We start from the raw sequence: 16,404 nt of genomic DNA, 5'->3' as shown, positions 1-16,404 counted from the left end.
CACTAGGTCTGCCGAGGTAAGTGGTGTAGCTTTGGAAAACTCACAGAGGCAGGGCTACTGCTAGTGTTGCATTATTTACAAGTAAATGTTGTCGTAATTGCTTCACTAATAACAGTTTGTCTGTTCCCAGTGACAATCTTCTGAGGTGGGCACAAGTGTTATCCTAGCCTTACCAAAAAGAGCACCAAAGCTCAGAGACTGTACGTGACCCGACGCAGGTCACACAGCTACAACACAGTGGAGTCAGACTTTGAACCCAGGCAGTCTGGCATGGAAATGCTTACTCCTAATGACATTGTCACACTGTTACAACTTAAACCAAATAAACGCCAGAACTGATACCAAATATCTACAGTTGTTGAGAGGAAAATAAAAATAAGAGGGAAAAGACCTTAAGGCTGTGGTTGGGGCCACCTTAGCTTCACTGGTCAGATGAGCTAGATGAAGGCACTATCTAAGATTTTCACAAGATTATACTAGTGTCTGGCCAGTCACTGCTGATTCCACGGCTTCCTAGACACACTTACAGCCATTTACAGACAGTTTGTATATGACCCACATGCATACTCTTCACCCAGAGCCTCTGGAACATTCCAAAGAGAAGGGTAGACAGAGAGAGGTGTGGACATGGATGGAAGAGCGCTGGGATGAATTGCCAGCAACAGGGTGCAGGGAGCTTCAAGCTTTGGGTCTGTTGGTTGTCATACAGACACTCAACACACAATTACATGAGCACATAAAGAAGTACAACAGCCTGAACCCTGGTCACACAAGTGCCTGCATGAGGCCTCATGAACCAAGCACCTCCCATATTCTGACAGCTCATCATAGCTGTTCCAGTCTTAGCCCTATTCTGTAAAGTCACAGGATGTGGTAAGAGCTTGGGATGTGTAGGAATGGGTTTGGTTGGGGCAGCAGCTGGTTGTAGGCTGGGGTGGGTTGGGAGAGAATGTTGATGGACAGATACTATAAGTAAAACTGAACCCCCTTTGCATCATGAGGGACCTCCAAAGAACGAAGAAATCCTGCCTCCTGACATGGATGAGAGGTGTATACAAGCCACCAGAGTGACTGTTAGTTCTTGGGTTGGTATTTCCAAACTTTGCCAAACATCTAGATTACTTGAGAACCTCACAAAGGCAAGAGACTTTGGAGATTTTTAAACAGGGCCCAGAACAGGACCAGAATTCTCAGACAATGTCACAATGCTGATCAATTCTGCCAGACACTGCTCTGAAGAGTCACACGAAGTGCATGGGCTACCAGAACAAGACAGGCTAGACCATATGCTGCCAGTGGCTAACCTAGTCCAAGGTTTGTGTTTAGTTTGTAAATGCCTACCTGAATTCTATTTCTTTTAAACGCAGCAATTGTATCTTCCAGGACTAGACTGGTTCTGACTTAGGGACCTTCTCCCTACACAGGTCATTGCTTCCCAGTTGGTCTCTTGTCGGGTTCTCCTCTCATTTTCCCAGCAATCCATCAACCACTCAGGGTTACCAGGGTAACGTGCTTGATAAAACCCACTTCCTGGCATCTCTAGCCTGGGCCTCAGATGACAACAGTTCCTTTCCTGGCTAATGGTGTGTGTGTGGAAAAAACCCAAATTCCTGGTAATTACCAAAGTACAGATCGTTTACATAACAGTGAGCAAACAGCCTGTGGGTCAGAGTCTGTACAGGTCAAGCTCATGGCCCAGGCCCTGGTACTGGTTGACCTCTGACAGCAACAGAGAAAGGAGCTTTCCTGGACCCAGACAGGAAGAAGGTTATCTCGTGTGAGTGACGAGCCTTCAGCTGGAACTTTATGTCCCCATCTCTGGCTGGAACACAGTTGAAAGTGTCAGCGGCAGAGATGAGGGTCTCCAGAGAAAGACTGTCCTGCTGAACAGGCTCTTCAGTTCTGGGATGCAGAATGTGGGCTGGAACCCAGACCTTGAGTATCCCAATCTTTTAGTACCTGCTTCCCCTTTGTTACATGGCAAACCATGTCCCCAGTGGCTCTATTTGTATTTCTACAGAAGGAAACTGACTCACAGACATGAATTTAAGCCCCAAGTCCTCATTTCCCAGGTAATACACACTTATAATTCTAACTTATCCTGTATAGGTGCTTCTTAAGCAGTCCCCAACGCCTGTGGTTAAGCATCTGGGTTTGAAATGAAGCAGCAAATCATTCTGTTCTACATCACCAGTCCTTGGGGTCTGAAGAAATTTCAGTAATGTGACAGTTTAGGTGTGCTAGAAACCAAGGCACATGGTCCTGCCACCTGTACTCTGCTGGCCCTGGTGCCTTCCGTAGGTCCCAACCTAGTTTCCATAGCTGCTGGGAAGGAACACATCCTGACATTGACTGCTGAGCAGCCAACTTATCCATCCATTTGTGAATGTTTGCTGCATCCATTGAACAAACATTGGTCAACCACCAAGCACTTAATGACTAAAGAGTGCTTTTCTTGGTAGTTCAGAAACCAAGAAAAATGAAATAGAAATGGACATGAACAAAGACTTCTCACTAAGTGAGAATGACTCTTAGCTCATTTATGAAATGTTTTCTGATCTCACTTGTGAATGACAAGCAGCAAGAGCCAGCACTCCCCTTCCTCTGGCTCACAGTACTTTGCTATTGAATCTCAGCTCCACCTACCCTTAGACAGCGGGAAAGCAAAAATGCCATTGTCACACTGGATAGATCAAAACTTTGGGCTACTCTTGAAGTAGGTCCAGTGGTTGGCTCGTATCATTTGACCCTTAGGGCAAGAAGCAAACCATAGGGTCTTTCCTCTCTGTGTACTGATAATGGGCCTACCGATCCATGACGAGAAGGTGTAGCAGTGAAGGAAAGGGATGCTGACAAGTGGGGACTGACATTGATGAGATGGGCACCCCTTGAATGACCATGCCTCCTTCCATGTTGCTGGCACACAATATCAAACCTGTCTCATACACTGATGTGGGGAGAACGGCTGCTGTTCACTCTCTGGGTGCACAGTGAGTAAAGAGAGGACACAGCTACTCGGCAGGGTGTTTTTAGGACTGACAGTGGTTACTCACACAGGATATTTCCCTTCATTATGGTCAGGTAGACAAAGGGCGCCTAAAGCAGTACATGAACCCTAAAAGCCACAATCCTGTCACAGAGAGGACCTAGTTAGCCTATACCGGGGGTATAGTGAGTATCCAAAAGTGTTAGCTCTTTTCCGCTGTCCACCAAATAAAGCTCCCCGTGAAGGAACACACAAGAAGCAAGAATGCCTTGTAGACTGAGGGTGGCTTCAAATACTCAAGTTTGGCACCACTTAGTGACAACTCATGGAGAAAAGGAATCGGATGTTTTGACGGCTGAGATCAGCTGCCACTGTGGCACAGGTATGGTCCACCTTTAATCCTTCAGTGCAAAAGGAGGGGATTTACGGTAGCTTTCCGCAGTTGACTCTGAGTCAATGCTGTGCCCCTAGCAAAACAGGTGTGACTTCTGCCCTGTGCTTGACCAGACACTGGTACCTCCCTCATGTCCTCATGCCACAGCCAAATACATTCACTCTCCTCAAAAGAATCAGCTAACACTAAGCTTGAGAAACCAGTACTGAATTTTCTTTGGAAGCAACTGAGAGTTCAGAGAGGAGCCAGAGAAGCAGGAGGCACTGGCTTCCTCAGGCCGGGAACTCGCAGACAGCGATGAAGGAAGACTGGCAGGAAATGTCATTCCAGATGCCACTCTCTAACATAATGACACAGTCCTCCCCCGAGCCGTGGTCATTGGGCTCATTCTGTTTCCAGTTGCTGTAGGTGAGTTTCCCCCCTGTCACGTACATGAATTGGCCTTCAGTCACCTCATCTGTGATGCCTATGAAGGCGTTGCCTTTGGCCACTTCTTGGATGGCCTTGTTCTCCTCAGCATTCCTGGGAATAGCCACAGTGCCTCGGAGCCCGGCACACAGAGCCTTCACTTTGGAAAAGGGCATAGTTTCACGGTTGGTCACGAAGAACTTCTTCCCAGACTTTTTGCCCATTGAGAAGGCATGCACTGCAATCAGAGTAGATGAGGCTTACTCAGTGTGGGGCCCAGTCAGGACCTGTTGAAAAGGTCTTCTGAGAATTCAGGACTCAAGAAAGAAGTCTCAGGTCCAATGACCCTAGACCAGAACCTAGGAAGAAGGTTGACCAGGAACAGCTACAGAGCCAGGGAAGGAGTCCACAACGCTCTATAACAGCCCGACCCTCCTGGGACAGCCCACCGTTGACATCAACGTCAAAGCCTGCAGCAGCACAGGTGAACACAGGGTGGCACATGTGGGCTCCACCACCCCATTTGGGCACCAGAATAAGAGAAAGGTATAATTTTACCAAGTAAAAACAGTGGTTGGGGAGCAAACTGCAAAGATATTGGAGAAAACAGACATCCACCCTGCCCTTTCTTGCTGCTGTCTGTGAGCTGTATGATATGGAGTGAGTTGTTATACTTCCGGAAGTATAATAGCTTTTAAAAATAGTGTTTCTCTCTCTCTCCCTCTCCCTCTCTCCCTCTCCCTCTCTCTCTCTCTCTCTCTCTCTCTCTCTCTCTCTCTCTCTCTCTCTCTCTCTCTCTCTCTCTCTCTCTATCTCGTGTGTGTGTGTGTGTGTGTGTGTGTGTGTGTGTGTGTGTGTGTGCATGCCACAGTGCTCATGTGAAGGTCAGAGGACAACCTTCAGGAGTTGGTTCTCTTCTCCCATACCAGGTTTTGGGGATTGAATTCAAATCACCAGGCTTGTGTGGCACGTGCTTCTACCCGCTGAGCAATCTCCCCAGTCCCAAGACAAGTATAATACCGTAACCTGAGTTGGTAAAGAAATTGAATGGAATATTACAAGAAAGAGCCATGCCTGCACAGACCTGTGGTAAAGTAAGTGTTCAGAAGTATGACGTGTCTGTCACTCTCCTCCCCAACTCTAGATCCCTCTGTAGGAAAACTTGAGTGTGAGAACACTGTCGGGGGATGAGGGAAAACTTACACTTCTTGGTGTGCTCCAGTTCTGATTTCAGGGTCCTCATCTCTGCCTCCAAATTCAGCAGCTTTGCTTCAATGGCTACAAGAACATCAGGAAAAGGTTGCTTAGTGACGAGACTGTAACCTGGAGACTAAGACACTGGTGGAGTCATAAAAGCTCACAGCCTGGACAGAAAACTCAGCAGGCAAAGTAACTGCCATGGAAATACAAGGACCTGTTTGATTCCCAGAACCTACATAAGAGCTAGACATGTAATCCCAGTGCTGGATGAGCACAGGCAGGTACAGACAGGTGGATCTCTGGGGCTTGCTGTCCAGCTAGCCTGGCCTACTTGTTAGGTTCCAGGCCTGTGAGAAGACCTTGCCTCAAAAATAAAATAAAAATAAAAGAGAGAGAGAGAGAGAGAGAGAGAGAGAGAGAGAGAGAGAGAGAGAGAAGAAAAGAAACAGAAAGGAAGAATTCTATCTTAAGAACAATACCTGAATTTGAGCTCTGGATTACACACACACACACACACACACACACACACACACACGTATACTTCTCACGTGTACTTGCACACACATGAATATGTGTGTATATGCACAAATGCTAAGGCTCACTAAAAAGTAAGCTTATGAAAGCTAAAGAAGCAAATGGGAAAAACAGCATTGCTGCTTTCCCAGATGTAAGTTAGTTGCCCTAATGACCTGTTAATGTAGCTCTCCTCTTTTTTTTTTTTTTTTTTTTTTTTTTTTTTTGAGACAGGGTTTCTCTGTGTAGTTTTGGTGCCTGTCCTGGAACTCACTTTGTAGACCAGGCTGTCCTCGAACTCACAGAGATCCTCCTGTCTCTGCCTCCCAAGTGCTGGGATTAAAGGCATGCACCACCACTGCCCAGCTTCCTCCTTTTTTTTTAATGGAGTGCATTTTTTAAATTAGTTGTAAGATACTAATTTCTAAAACACGGTCATTAGTCTGTGATATTTTTTTTTTGTGATTCTTTTTCACTTCTCACTACTTCTCTCTCTGTTGTTTGTATGTATGTGTTCATGTGTAGATGCACATGTGTGTGTTGGTATGTGCATGTATATTTGTAGAGGCCAGAGATCAACCCAGGATGTCATTCCTCAGGAGCTATCTTTCTTGGAGACAAGCTCTCTAGTTGGTCTGGAGTATGCCGAGTAGGCTAGACTACCTGGCCAGAAAGCCCCAGGGATGCATCTATCTCTGCCTCCCCAGCACTGGGATTACCAATGTGTGCCACGATGAGTGAATTATTTTGTTGTTTTGTTTTTAATGTGGGTGCTGGGGGCTGAATTTACATTCTCATGCTTATGCATCCAGCATTTTACCAACTGTGGCATTTCCCTAGCCTTCAGGTAAACTCTTTAATACGTTTAATTCTTGTGACAGACTGATGGACAAATATTAACAGAGGGCTGTCAGTTTTCTTTTTGTCTTTACCAAATTGCTCTGGTTGACTCTGAAGCAGTTGCTGTGGCATTCCCAATTACTCAGGGGATCAACGAGACAGACCACTTCCATGCAACTCTTCTGACAGTAGACATGGGGGAGGTGCACGTTTCCTCCCACATAGCCTACAGAACACACCGGACTTTCATCTGAGAAAAAGCTAACCCAACGTCCTAAGGAGAAGTGATGAAGGAATGACCCTGGAGGGTACTTGGTACCAATGAGAATTTCTGCAGGACCCAAGCGACACTGAGTGAGGGAGCAGCATTGAGCATCTCCTGGTGAGGCATCAGGAACAGAAGCACCTCCCACATTACCTTCTGCTCCTAGACCCCTATCAAGCTAGTCACACTGGAGTATTCTCCTACCTGCACTGTGTCCAGGATCCCCTTTTTGGCCTTTTGGTCCTGAAATTCCAGGAGCTCCTATATTTCCTGGAGGCCCCACTTTCCCTGGAGGGCCCTGCAAGCCCCTGAGCCCTTGACCTGTTGGGAGATAAAGGTAGCATGACCTGGTGACTGTTATTCATTCTCTCTCCTCAGATGTTCGACATTTGATTCATATCAACTCCAGGAAATGGACAGAGAGCTAGTTATTGGTTACTCAGAGTAGACAGATCCTCCTGCCTCCCAGGAAGTCAACCCCCTCTTACAGACCCCCATATGAAAGTGTGAGACTCAAGAGAACTTTTAAGTTGTTGATTGGGAGTCAGTCATACTGTAAAGATATTGTTATAAAGAGAAGAACACTTGTCACAATAAAAGCCAAGTCTCCCCAAGACTCTGAGCTTCATCCCTGGGGACACAGAACAAGCCCCCACTGGAGGTAAAGGTGTAGAAAGCCGGTGTACAGTGTTTCATACCTGGTTCTCCCTTCTCCCCTTTGGGTCCATCTCTCCCATCTCTGCCACAGGCTATTACAGAGCAAGACTTCAGGGCATCCTCACAGGTTTGTGACTTTGATGAGGCTATGGCCACCACACACAGGAGAAGGACAGGGAGCGATGGAAGCAGGAGCATGGTCCTTACCTCAGAGAGGAGAAAGTCAGTGAGACGAACATTTGGTTCATGGTGCTTGTTCATAGTTACGGCACCCTGCACCCTGGGCTGAGGACAGCAGATATGAGATATATCATATCCTCTGGCTCTGGTCTACTGAAGGTAGATCACACCTGAGGCTACTGAATCAAAAGTATAAGTCAGGTCAGGATTAAAACCAAGAAAGATGCAAGAGGAAGGGGGCTTGTTCTCCCAAGAGGCCCAGAGTCCCTGTGTTGAGGTGAGGCACACTTCACCCTGAGGCTCTATAGATCAAAAATTATAAACCAGCCATGCTTGTGGTGGGCTGACAGAAATGGAGAATGCCCAGCACCCAAGAGACCCCAGATCTATGTTTCTTGTCTCCCCTTCTATTTCACAGGAAGCCCAGTCCCCCACTTTCCCCCTTCCTATGGATCCTCAAACTAGACTGTAGAGAAGGTACCTAAGGGCCCAGAATGTCTGTTTCTCAGCCAGATGTCACTTATATTTCAAATAAAAATGCCTACTTTACATGCTTAGACCTCACCCACTCTCAAATGTGTGGTTATTTTCCCAACATCTAGTTGGCATCATGTACAAAGTCTCTGTTTTGTGACAGGCATTTGCTGGAGATGGACCACGCTCAAACTGGAGCCTTCTCCAGTCATGGATCCCTTCCGCAGGAGACTTCTCTTGCTTGAGATCCCACCAGAAGGCCATTTCTGCTAGGGGAAGTTCAGGCTCCTGCAATGCCTACTCACACAGGCCTGGGTCTCCCAGCAGAACTCTCTGTGCTGTCCAGGTCCTGCTCTGAGCCACTGGCCTCTCAGGGCTGTTCCTCTGTTTTGTCCCAGCCTCTAATCCCAATGTCCTGGCTGAACAACTATGGCACCTGCCCTTGCTTAACCTGCTCTGTCGCTTCCCTCAACTTTTGCATTCTCCAGCACACACCAAGAGGTGACCAGTGTGACAACATCTCCCATGATCACATCCTCCTCCATCTTTCCCCTTTCTAGATTTTGTACTTATTTTTAAAAGTCCTCTGATCACATTGGAGACCCCCCATGGTCACACGTGGGTTGTACATGTGGGTTGTACACATGGGTTGTACACGTGGGTTGTACACGTGGTTGTACACATGGTACCCCACCACTCTTTCCACTTCTATTGTTCCTTTAGTTTGCGTATGGTCATGGAGATCTAGGAAGGGCACAGAGAGCCCAGATCAGAGAGAGAGATGGGCCTGCTGACCCCACTAGACCCTTGTCTGGACCTTACAAGGTCCAAGCTGAGAGACCAGACTCCAAACCCAGGGCCACACCACCTTCATCCTGAAATGACTTACCAGCGGTTTCTTTAGAGCGAAGGGCAGTGGAAGGGAAACTGACTCTCCAGTCCAACTTCTGGAAGCTGCCTCCTCAGTGCTAAGGCCTGTTAGCCTGGTGACCAGGGACTAAGCTGGACTAGCCTTCAACCCCAGATTAATGAGCAACTATCCTTGGAGATGTTGTAACTGGGTAAGCTGTCCAGAGCTGCTGCTGCTAGTATCTCAGTTCAGTGCTGTGTAGCTATCTGTCTTAATACTCTAAAATCTTCCTACCACTGTGCTTCCTCCCAGATCTCCATCCATACAGCTGAGACACTCTGATCCTCTAGAACCATGGGCTCTTGACACAGATTCATCAAGATATTCTTTCCGTAAGAAACACTCATAAACGTACTAGACAAACATTCTCAGTCAGGTGCACACAGGTATGGATGGATGTGCACAGGAGCCCAAACTCTTGTCAGTTGCTGTGACTAGTTTACCCCTCTGTTTATTCTTCAGTTATTGTAGGACTAGATGAGGTCCTGAGTCACCTCCCTTCTCCTGCTTCATTCAGAGCATGTATTAAATGTCTCCTTCAGGCATGTTCCAGACCTAGGCACAAGAGGAAAGGAATAAGGTTTTTAAAGATTTATTTTTACTTTTACAAAGTATGGATTCTTTGCCTGCATGTATGTATATACACCTGTGCATGACTGGTCCTGGGGAGGCCAGGAGAGGGCGTCAGATAACTTGAAAGTGGAGTTACAGACAATTGTGAGCTACTGCATGGGCACTAGAAACCAAACCTAAGTCCTCTGCAGGAGCAGCAAGTGAGCCATCTCTCCAGCCACATGAGAAGAAATGTGTGTAGATAATAAAGTCAAAGCTGAATGTGGCCAGCAACACAGCTGTCCACTCTGCCCAGGCATTCCTTCTATCTTTAAGTGTTGGTTGCTATTTGGATTTCAGCTGAGATAGCTCAGGATAAGGGGTTTTCTTAACCACTCAATTTTAAGTAGCTTCTATGTTGATAAATTTTTATTCTCTGATTTAATTGTATGCCTATTATTTGTCCATATGTGAAATTGTTTATTTGGTTGCCTATTTATTGACCACCCCATATCTCTGTTGTTGTTGTTATTGCTATTCGTTTGTTTGCTTATTTGTTTTTGAGACAGGGTCTCTATATAGTCCTGGCTATACTAGAGTTTACTGTGCAGACCAGGCTTGCCTTGAACTCTCTGAGATCATCTTCTCTCTGCCCACCCAGTGCCTTTTAAATGATCATGAACGAATTGGAGTTTCGTTCTCTTGATGCTGTGTTCCTCAGAAGAAAGGACCAACCTCTCCCTGAGGCACGGGGCAGAAGGCAAACGTTTTTACAGCACTGTCGATGATCTTAAGGTTATAAGCACCACCTTTAATGTTTGTTTTTATTTTGAATAAGCTAAGACATTGGGGAGTAGGATGACTTGATTCCCTACTTGGCAGACCTTCCCCTCCTGAGGTTGTTCCCTAAGCCAAGGACTATAAGACAAATGCCCAGAAGAACTTCCATGACACCAGCTTCTTTGAACACTATACTTGGGCAAGTGACATTGCAACCACAGCTGACTGCTGCTGAACCACAGCTCTGGCTCCCAAGGCATGGTCTACGGCTGCTTCAAATGGCTTACAGTGGCCCTTTTTGCTATAAATCTTGGTGATACCCTATAACCAATTCTACTCAGGCTAGATGGGGACCCCTCTCCATGATGACCCAGGAGAAGGCCTGTGCTAATGCAAATAGTCTTTCATTTATATTAAGGACCATTGTGTTGGAATAAATGTAACCCCTTATCTGTATGAGGGATTGTGCTGATTGCTGCAAACCACATGCTTCATTTGTGTGAAGAACTGTTGTTGTGGTCTGGAGAGATGGCTCAGTGGTTAAGAGCACTGGCTGCTCTTCCACAGGTCCTGAGTTCAATTCCCAGCAACCACATGGTAGGTCCCAACCATCTGTAATGGGATCTGATGCCCTCTTCTGTTATGCATGAAGACAGGTCACTCATATACATAAAATAAATAAATTTAAAAAAAAAAAAGAACTGCTGTGTTGGTACAAACACACCATTTTGACCATTTAAGCCCAATGTGGGAGCCAACTGGAAAGCACTCTCCTTCGTTGCTTCCCCAATAAAGGCTTTAATCCAATGTTCTTTTCTTGCCTACTCTTAATTTTTGTCATGCATTACTACAGTGTGCTGAGCTGGGAACACAAAAGCTGAAGGTGAGGATGCGGATGAAGGAAGCAGCAGCTGCCAATATTGGCAGCAACGCTGTGCTAGCCGCGAGAGTGATGAGAGGCAACGGAAGCCATCCAGAGAGGGGCTAGGGCAGAGAGGACTGGGAGCAGAGACAACTAGGTCTGTGAAGAGCTGCAGATGAGCAGCTGGAGGCCCTGGTCATTGGGAGGGTATCAATGAATGACTAGGCCTTCATGGCCAAGGGTCTCAGACACTCTAGATCTAAGAACTGTAACACCAGCTGCTGTCAAGGGCTCAGGGTCCTGATGTACTTGGCCTGTATGTTGTTATAGGGCCTGTATGAGCACTGTAATATGAAAAGATACAACCTACTGCTGCCTGCTGCTACCTGCTGTAGCCACTCAATGCTGCTAGAAGCCATGAATTGACAATAGCCGGTAAGTGCCGGGGCCCCTGATGGTTAAAACCCAGAGCGATAAGCCTCCCATCTAAGTGCCCACTAAGTCTCTTGCTTCTAGAGCCTACAGCAACAGGCTCCTGCCCTTCAGGGTTTGAAGTCATAAGGCTCTAGTCTGCCAATCTATATGCTAGTTCTTAAGTGCTAAGGATTGAGAATTGTCAGCACTGAAAGGGCTTTATCCTGTCTGCCCACAGTTCCCACCCAGGTAGAATAAGAGGACCCCAGCCAGCTTATTGGTAACCTGCCTACCTGGCAAAGTTCCCCCTAACTGTCAATGCTCAAGAAAGATCTGTGAAACAGATGAACCCTCAGCAGCATGTCCTTGGATCAGCCCTTGTGGCTTCACTGGCAGAGCTGACATCTGGGCTCACTTCACCAGTGTTGATACTTCTTTTGTGCAGGAATTACATACAGTTCACTTGTTGTCCCCAGAGTATAACCCAGGCCTGGGCACCTAAGAAGGACCCAGTAAGGTAAAAAGCTTGGCAGCTAACAGACTAGGCCGAGGCTCCTTAAGCTTGGGTTTCTAGAGTATCCAGTGCTTGCAGTCAGAGGCTGATCAGGTGGCCTGAGCCCCTGACATGACCTTTCATGTCTTACTTTCTCCAAGCTCACAGACACTCATTGAAATCTTTTATCTTACCAAACAACCTGAGAGGTTTGTTTTCCCCAGAACAGAGTGGGCCCAGGTTACTTCCCATGATTCTATGGTTGGTATTTGGCTACTCAAGGGCCATCAGTCCATGTTTACTCAAGACACCACCATGTCCCCTCTCTAATCTTATTAGAAGGAGCCTGCCAGGTATCTAGAAGAGCCTCCATTGTTAAGAAGACACCTTTCAGGGCTGTGTTGTTTTTGTTTTTGTTTTTTTACTGTTGGTAAAACTTCTGGGCCCATAGGCTGAGAAAGCAACTGGCATTTACTGAATACAGCAAGTGAGATCACTCCCAAAAGTGAGGGTTTGAAACTTAAAGGTTTACATAAAACCCCACTCTAAATACACTAAAGACTCAGAAAAAGGTGGTTGAAGTGGGGGAGAGAAGAGTATTGTGAGCAAAGAAACAGTAAGAAGAAGATCTTGGTCTGGCCTGGTGTAGTAGCACATGCTGGGGACCATTGTGCTTAGGAGACTGAGATAGGAGGCCATCCTGGCCTATATAGAGAGTTTCCAGCCTGCCTTGGTTGCATACGAAGACTCAAAACAAAGGAGAGAAAAAGGAAAAATGACTGTATTAATGAAAAATAAGAAATACTAATTAAAATATAAATTGTTTATATAAATAAATAGTTGGCAGACATGACAACGGTAATTTGAATTCTCATTTTCATACTTTTGTTTCTTATTATAGAATTTTATGTCCATGTTCTTTGCTAAAGTACATTACAAAGAGGTCTACTTGAGCCCCAGAAGTAAACATTCAGCCCTTTTGATGTTTGACTTGGCTTTATGACTTATCAAGTTGGAAGGAAGTAGCAGCATCAAGGGTGCTCATAATAGGAGGCCAATTATGTTTCTTTCCCAGCCCTAGAAAGAATATGTTGGTGGTGGCCACTACTAGCATAACAGAATAAATGCAAACTCACCTAGACATCCTGGGCCCAGCCTATGCAGTTGAATCCAGACAAGGTCAACCAATATTTTTAAAGCTCAACACATGGAAAAAAAAAACAGTATAAGAAAGAAAAATGAGTGCTGTTGTGAGCATCTGAAATGGTGACTTCTTTTTTCAACTAATTGACACATTACCAATGACTATAGAAACAGTATAATAAATAGACAAGTCAAGAAAGAAATGGAATATTAAGCTGATATAAGTACAATTGACAATACAAATTTATGTTATGTTCAATGGACTTTATAGCAATTTGGAAATCATATAAAATTTATATTAGAAGTCAATTTAAAATTATTTAAGTTAGCCTAAGGAATGTTAGAATAACTGATATGTTATTAATCATAAAGTATTGAAATAGACATAAAAGTCACTATCTTACCTATCAAGAAGTACAGTTTTTAAGATGAATTTTATCAAATCTTTAGAGATTATTTTCTCTTGTGTAAATGATTGGAATTAAATTTTTAAAAAACTGACCATATTTGCCAGAAGACCAGGTAGGCCAGCCACCCATGGACCATCCCCCACTCTCTCCATTCCCTTGGACAGACTCCCCGTGCCTAACCACAGGCTTTGCCTGCCAGAAAACCAGCCCCCAACTCTGGCAAACACCCCTTGCCCAAATACAGGTCATGCTGCCCATCCATGGACCTCCTCCACTCACTCAATGCCCCACTCCAACAATGTCCCCAATCCCTACCCACTCCCCATTGCCATATCTCAGCCCTCAACTTAGGCAGAGACTCCCTTCTGGATCAGAGGCCACACCAGCCACCAGAACTCCAGGTAGGCCAAGTAGACTTCCTCCACTCTACTGGTATCCCCCAAACACTATCCCCAATAACCCCCTCATCTCCTTGTTACCATATACCAGCCCCCAACTCAGGCTGAGAATCCCTGCTGGATCAGAAGCCACTCAGGCTGCCAGAAGTCTAGCCCCGACCTCAGGCAAAGAACCCCTGCCTACAAGAAACTACACCAGCCACTGGAAGTCCAGCCTCCAACTCAGATAGAGACTGCCTGATCAAGCACCAGACACATAGGCCAAAAGACCAGAGAGGAAACAGAAGGCAACAAAGCCACCCAACAAAGAAAAACCCAGGAATTGGCACCTAGACCTATAATCACCCAAAACTCAGACACCTAGACACTAACATAAGAAAACAATCAACATCCAGGGCAATATCTCACCATCAGAGCCCAGCTATCTTTCTACAGCAAGCCCTGAATATTCCAAAACAGCTGAAGCACATGAAAAATACCTTAAATCCAAGCTTATAAGGATGATAGAGGTCCTTCAGGAAGAAGTGAATAAATACATTAAAGAAATTAAGGAAAATACAAAGAAAAAATGAAGGAAATGAATAAATCCCTTAAAGAATGCCAAGAGAAAAATAACATAAAATTGAAGGAAATGAATATAACTGCTTAATACCTGAAAATGGAAATAAAAGCAATAAAGAAAACACAAACAAAGAATACTGGAAATGGAAAATCTAGGAAAGTGAACAGGAACTACTCACCAATAGAATACAAGAGGTGGAAGGGAGTAACTCAGGCACTGATGATATGATAGAAGAAATAGATATAACAGTCAAAGAAAATGTTAAATCTAAAAAAAATCCTGACACAAAACATCCGGGAAATCTGGGGCACTATGAAAAGACTAAACCTAAGAATAATAGGCATAGAAAAAGGAGAAGAATCCCAGATCAAAAGCCCAGAAAATATATTCAACAAAATTATAGAAGAAAATATTCCCAACCTAAAGAAGAACATGCCTCTAAAGGTACAAGAAGCTTACAGAACACCAAATAGATTGGAACCAGAAAGGAAAGTCTTGCCACATAATCAAAACACTAAACATACAGAACAAAGAAAGAATATTAAGAGTTGCAAGAGAAAAGTGCCAAGTAACATATAAAGGTGTAACTATTGGAATTATACCTGATTTTTCAATGGAGACTCTAAAAGTCAGAAGATCGTGGAAAGATGTCCTGAAGACTCTAAGAGATTGTGCAACAGCCCAGACTAATACACTCAGCAAAACTTTCAGTCACTATAGATGAAGAAAACAAGATATTCCATGATAAAGTCAAATTTAAATAATACCTATCTACAAATCCAGCCATACAGAAAATACTAGAAAGAAAACTCCAGTACCTGAGGTTAACTACACCCATAAAAACACAGGAAATAAATAATCTCACACCAAGAAAATCAGAAGAAGGGAAACACACATAGAGACACCACCAACAAAAACAATAAAAACAAAATAATAAGATTTAACAATCATTAATATCTATCCATATCAATGGACTCAATCCTCAGTAAAAAGATGCAGACTAACAGAATATATGTGAAAACAGGACCCACAAGAAACACACATCAACATCAAAGATAGACATTGCCTCAGAGTAAAAGGTTGGAAAAAGGTTTTCCAAGCAAATGGACCTAAGAAGCAAGCTGGTGTAGCTATTCTAATATCTAATAAAATAGACTAAAATTAATCAAAAGAGATAGGGAAAGACACTTCATACTCATAAAAGGAAAGATTTATCAAGATGACTTTTCAATTCTGAATATCTATGCCCTGAATGCAAGGGAACCTACGTTTGTAAAGGAAACATTACTAAACCTTAAATCACACATCCATCATCACACATGGATACTGGGAGACTTCAAATTCCCACTCTCACCAGGTCATCATACTGGATAACTCATACAGGTCATCCAGACACAAATTAAACAGAGAGATACTGGAGCTAACAGATGTTATGAACCAAATAGACCTAACAGATATCTACAGGACATTTCACCCAAATACAAAAGAATATACCTTCTCAGCAACTCATAGAATATTCTCAAAAATCAACCACATACTACATCTTTTGAGACAAAACAAGTCTCAAAAGATACAGGAAAATGGAAATAACCCCCTGAATTCTATCAGACCACCACAAATTAAAGCTGGATTTAAACAACAGAAGCCCTACAAACTCATGGAAACTGAACAACTCTTTACTGAATGACTACTGGGTCAAGACAGAAATAAGAAAAAAAATTAAACACTTCCTAGAATTCAATGATAATGAGTGCATAGTATAACCAAATTTATGAGACATAATAAAAGTGGTGCTAAGAGGAAAGTTCATAGCACTAAGAACCAATGTTTTCTAAAAAATGGAGAGATCTCATACTAGCAACTTAATAGCACTAGAACAAAAAGAAGAAATCACACCCAAGATCAGTAGATGGCAGAAAATAATCAAACTGAGGACTGAAATCAATAAAATAGACACAGGGCA

At 44.3% G+C, this 16,404-nt stretch overlaps 1 protein-coding gene across 1 annotated transcript; it reads right to left on the bottom strand.

Annotated features, from left to right (window-relative positions):
• Positions 1-3,652: 3,652 nt before the first annotated feature.
• Positions 3,653-7,461, bottom strand: LOC128108059 (mannose-binding protein A-like). Its single transcript, XM_052734381.1, has 4 exons — positions 7,305-7,461; positions 6,811-6,927; positions 4,992-5,066; positions 3,653-4,026 (listed from the first exon to the last, which is right to left on the bottom strand). The coding sequence occupies exons 1-4, from the start codon at positions 7,459-7,461 to the stop codon at positions 3,653-3,655; spliced, it is 723 nt and encodes a 240-aa protein (XP_052590341.1).
• Positions 7,462-16,404: the final 8,943 nt, after the last annotated feature.

This window comes from Peromyscus californicus, unplaced genomic scaffold (assembly GCF_007827085.1).
Source record: "Peromyscus californicus insignis strain IS unplaced genomic scaffold, ASM782708v3 Scaffold_12__1_contigs__length_115047231, whole genome shotgun sequence".
Classification (NCBI taxonomy): domain Eukaryota; kingdom Metazoa; phylum Chordata; class Mammalia; order Rodentia; family Cricetidae; genus Peromyscus; species Peromyscus californicus.
This window is presented reverse-complemented; position numbering and strand designations above follow the sequence as displayed.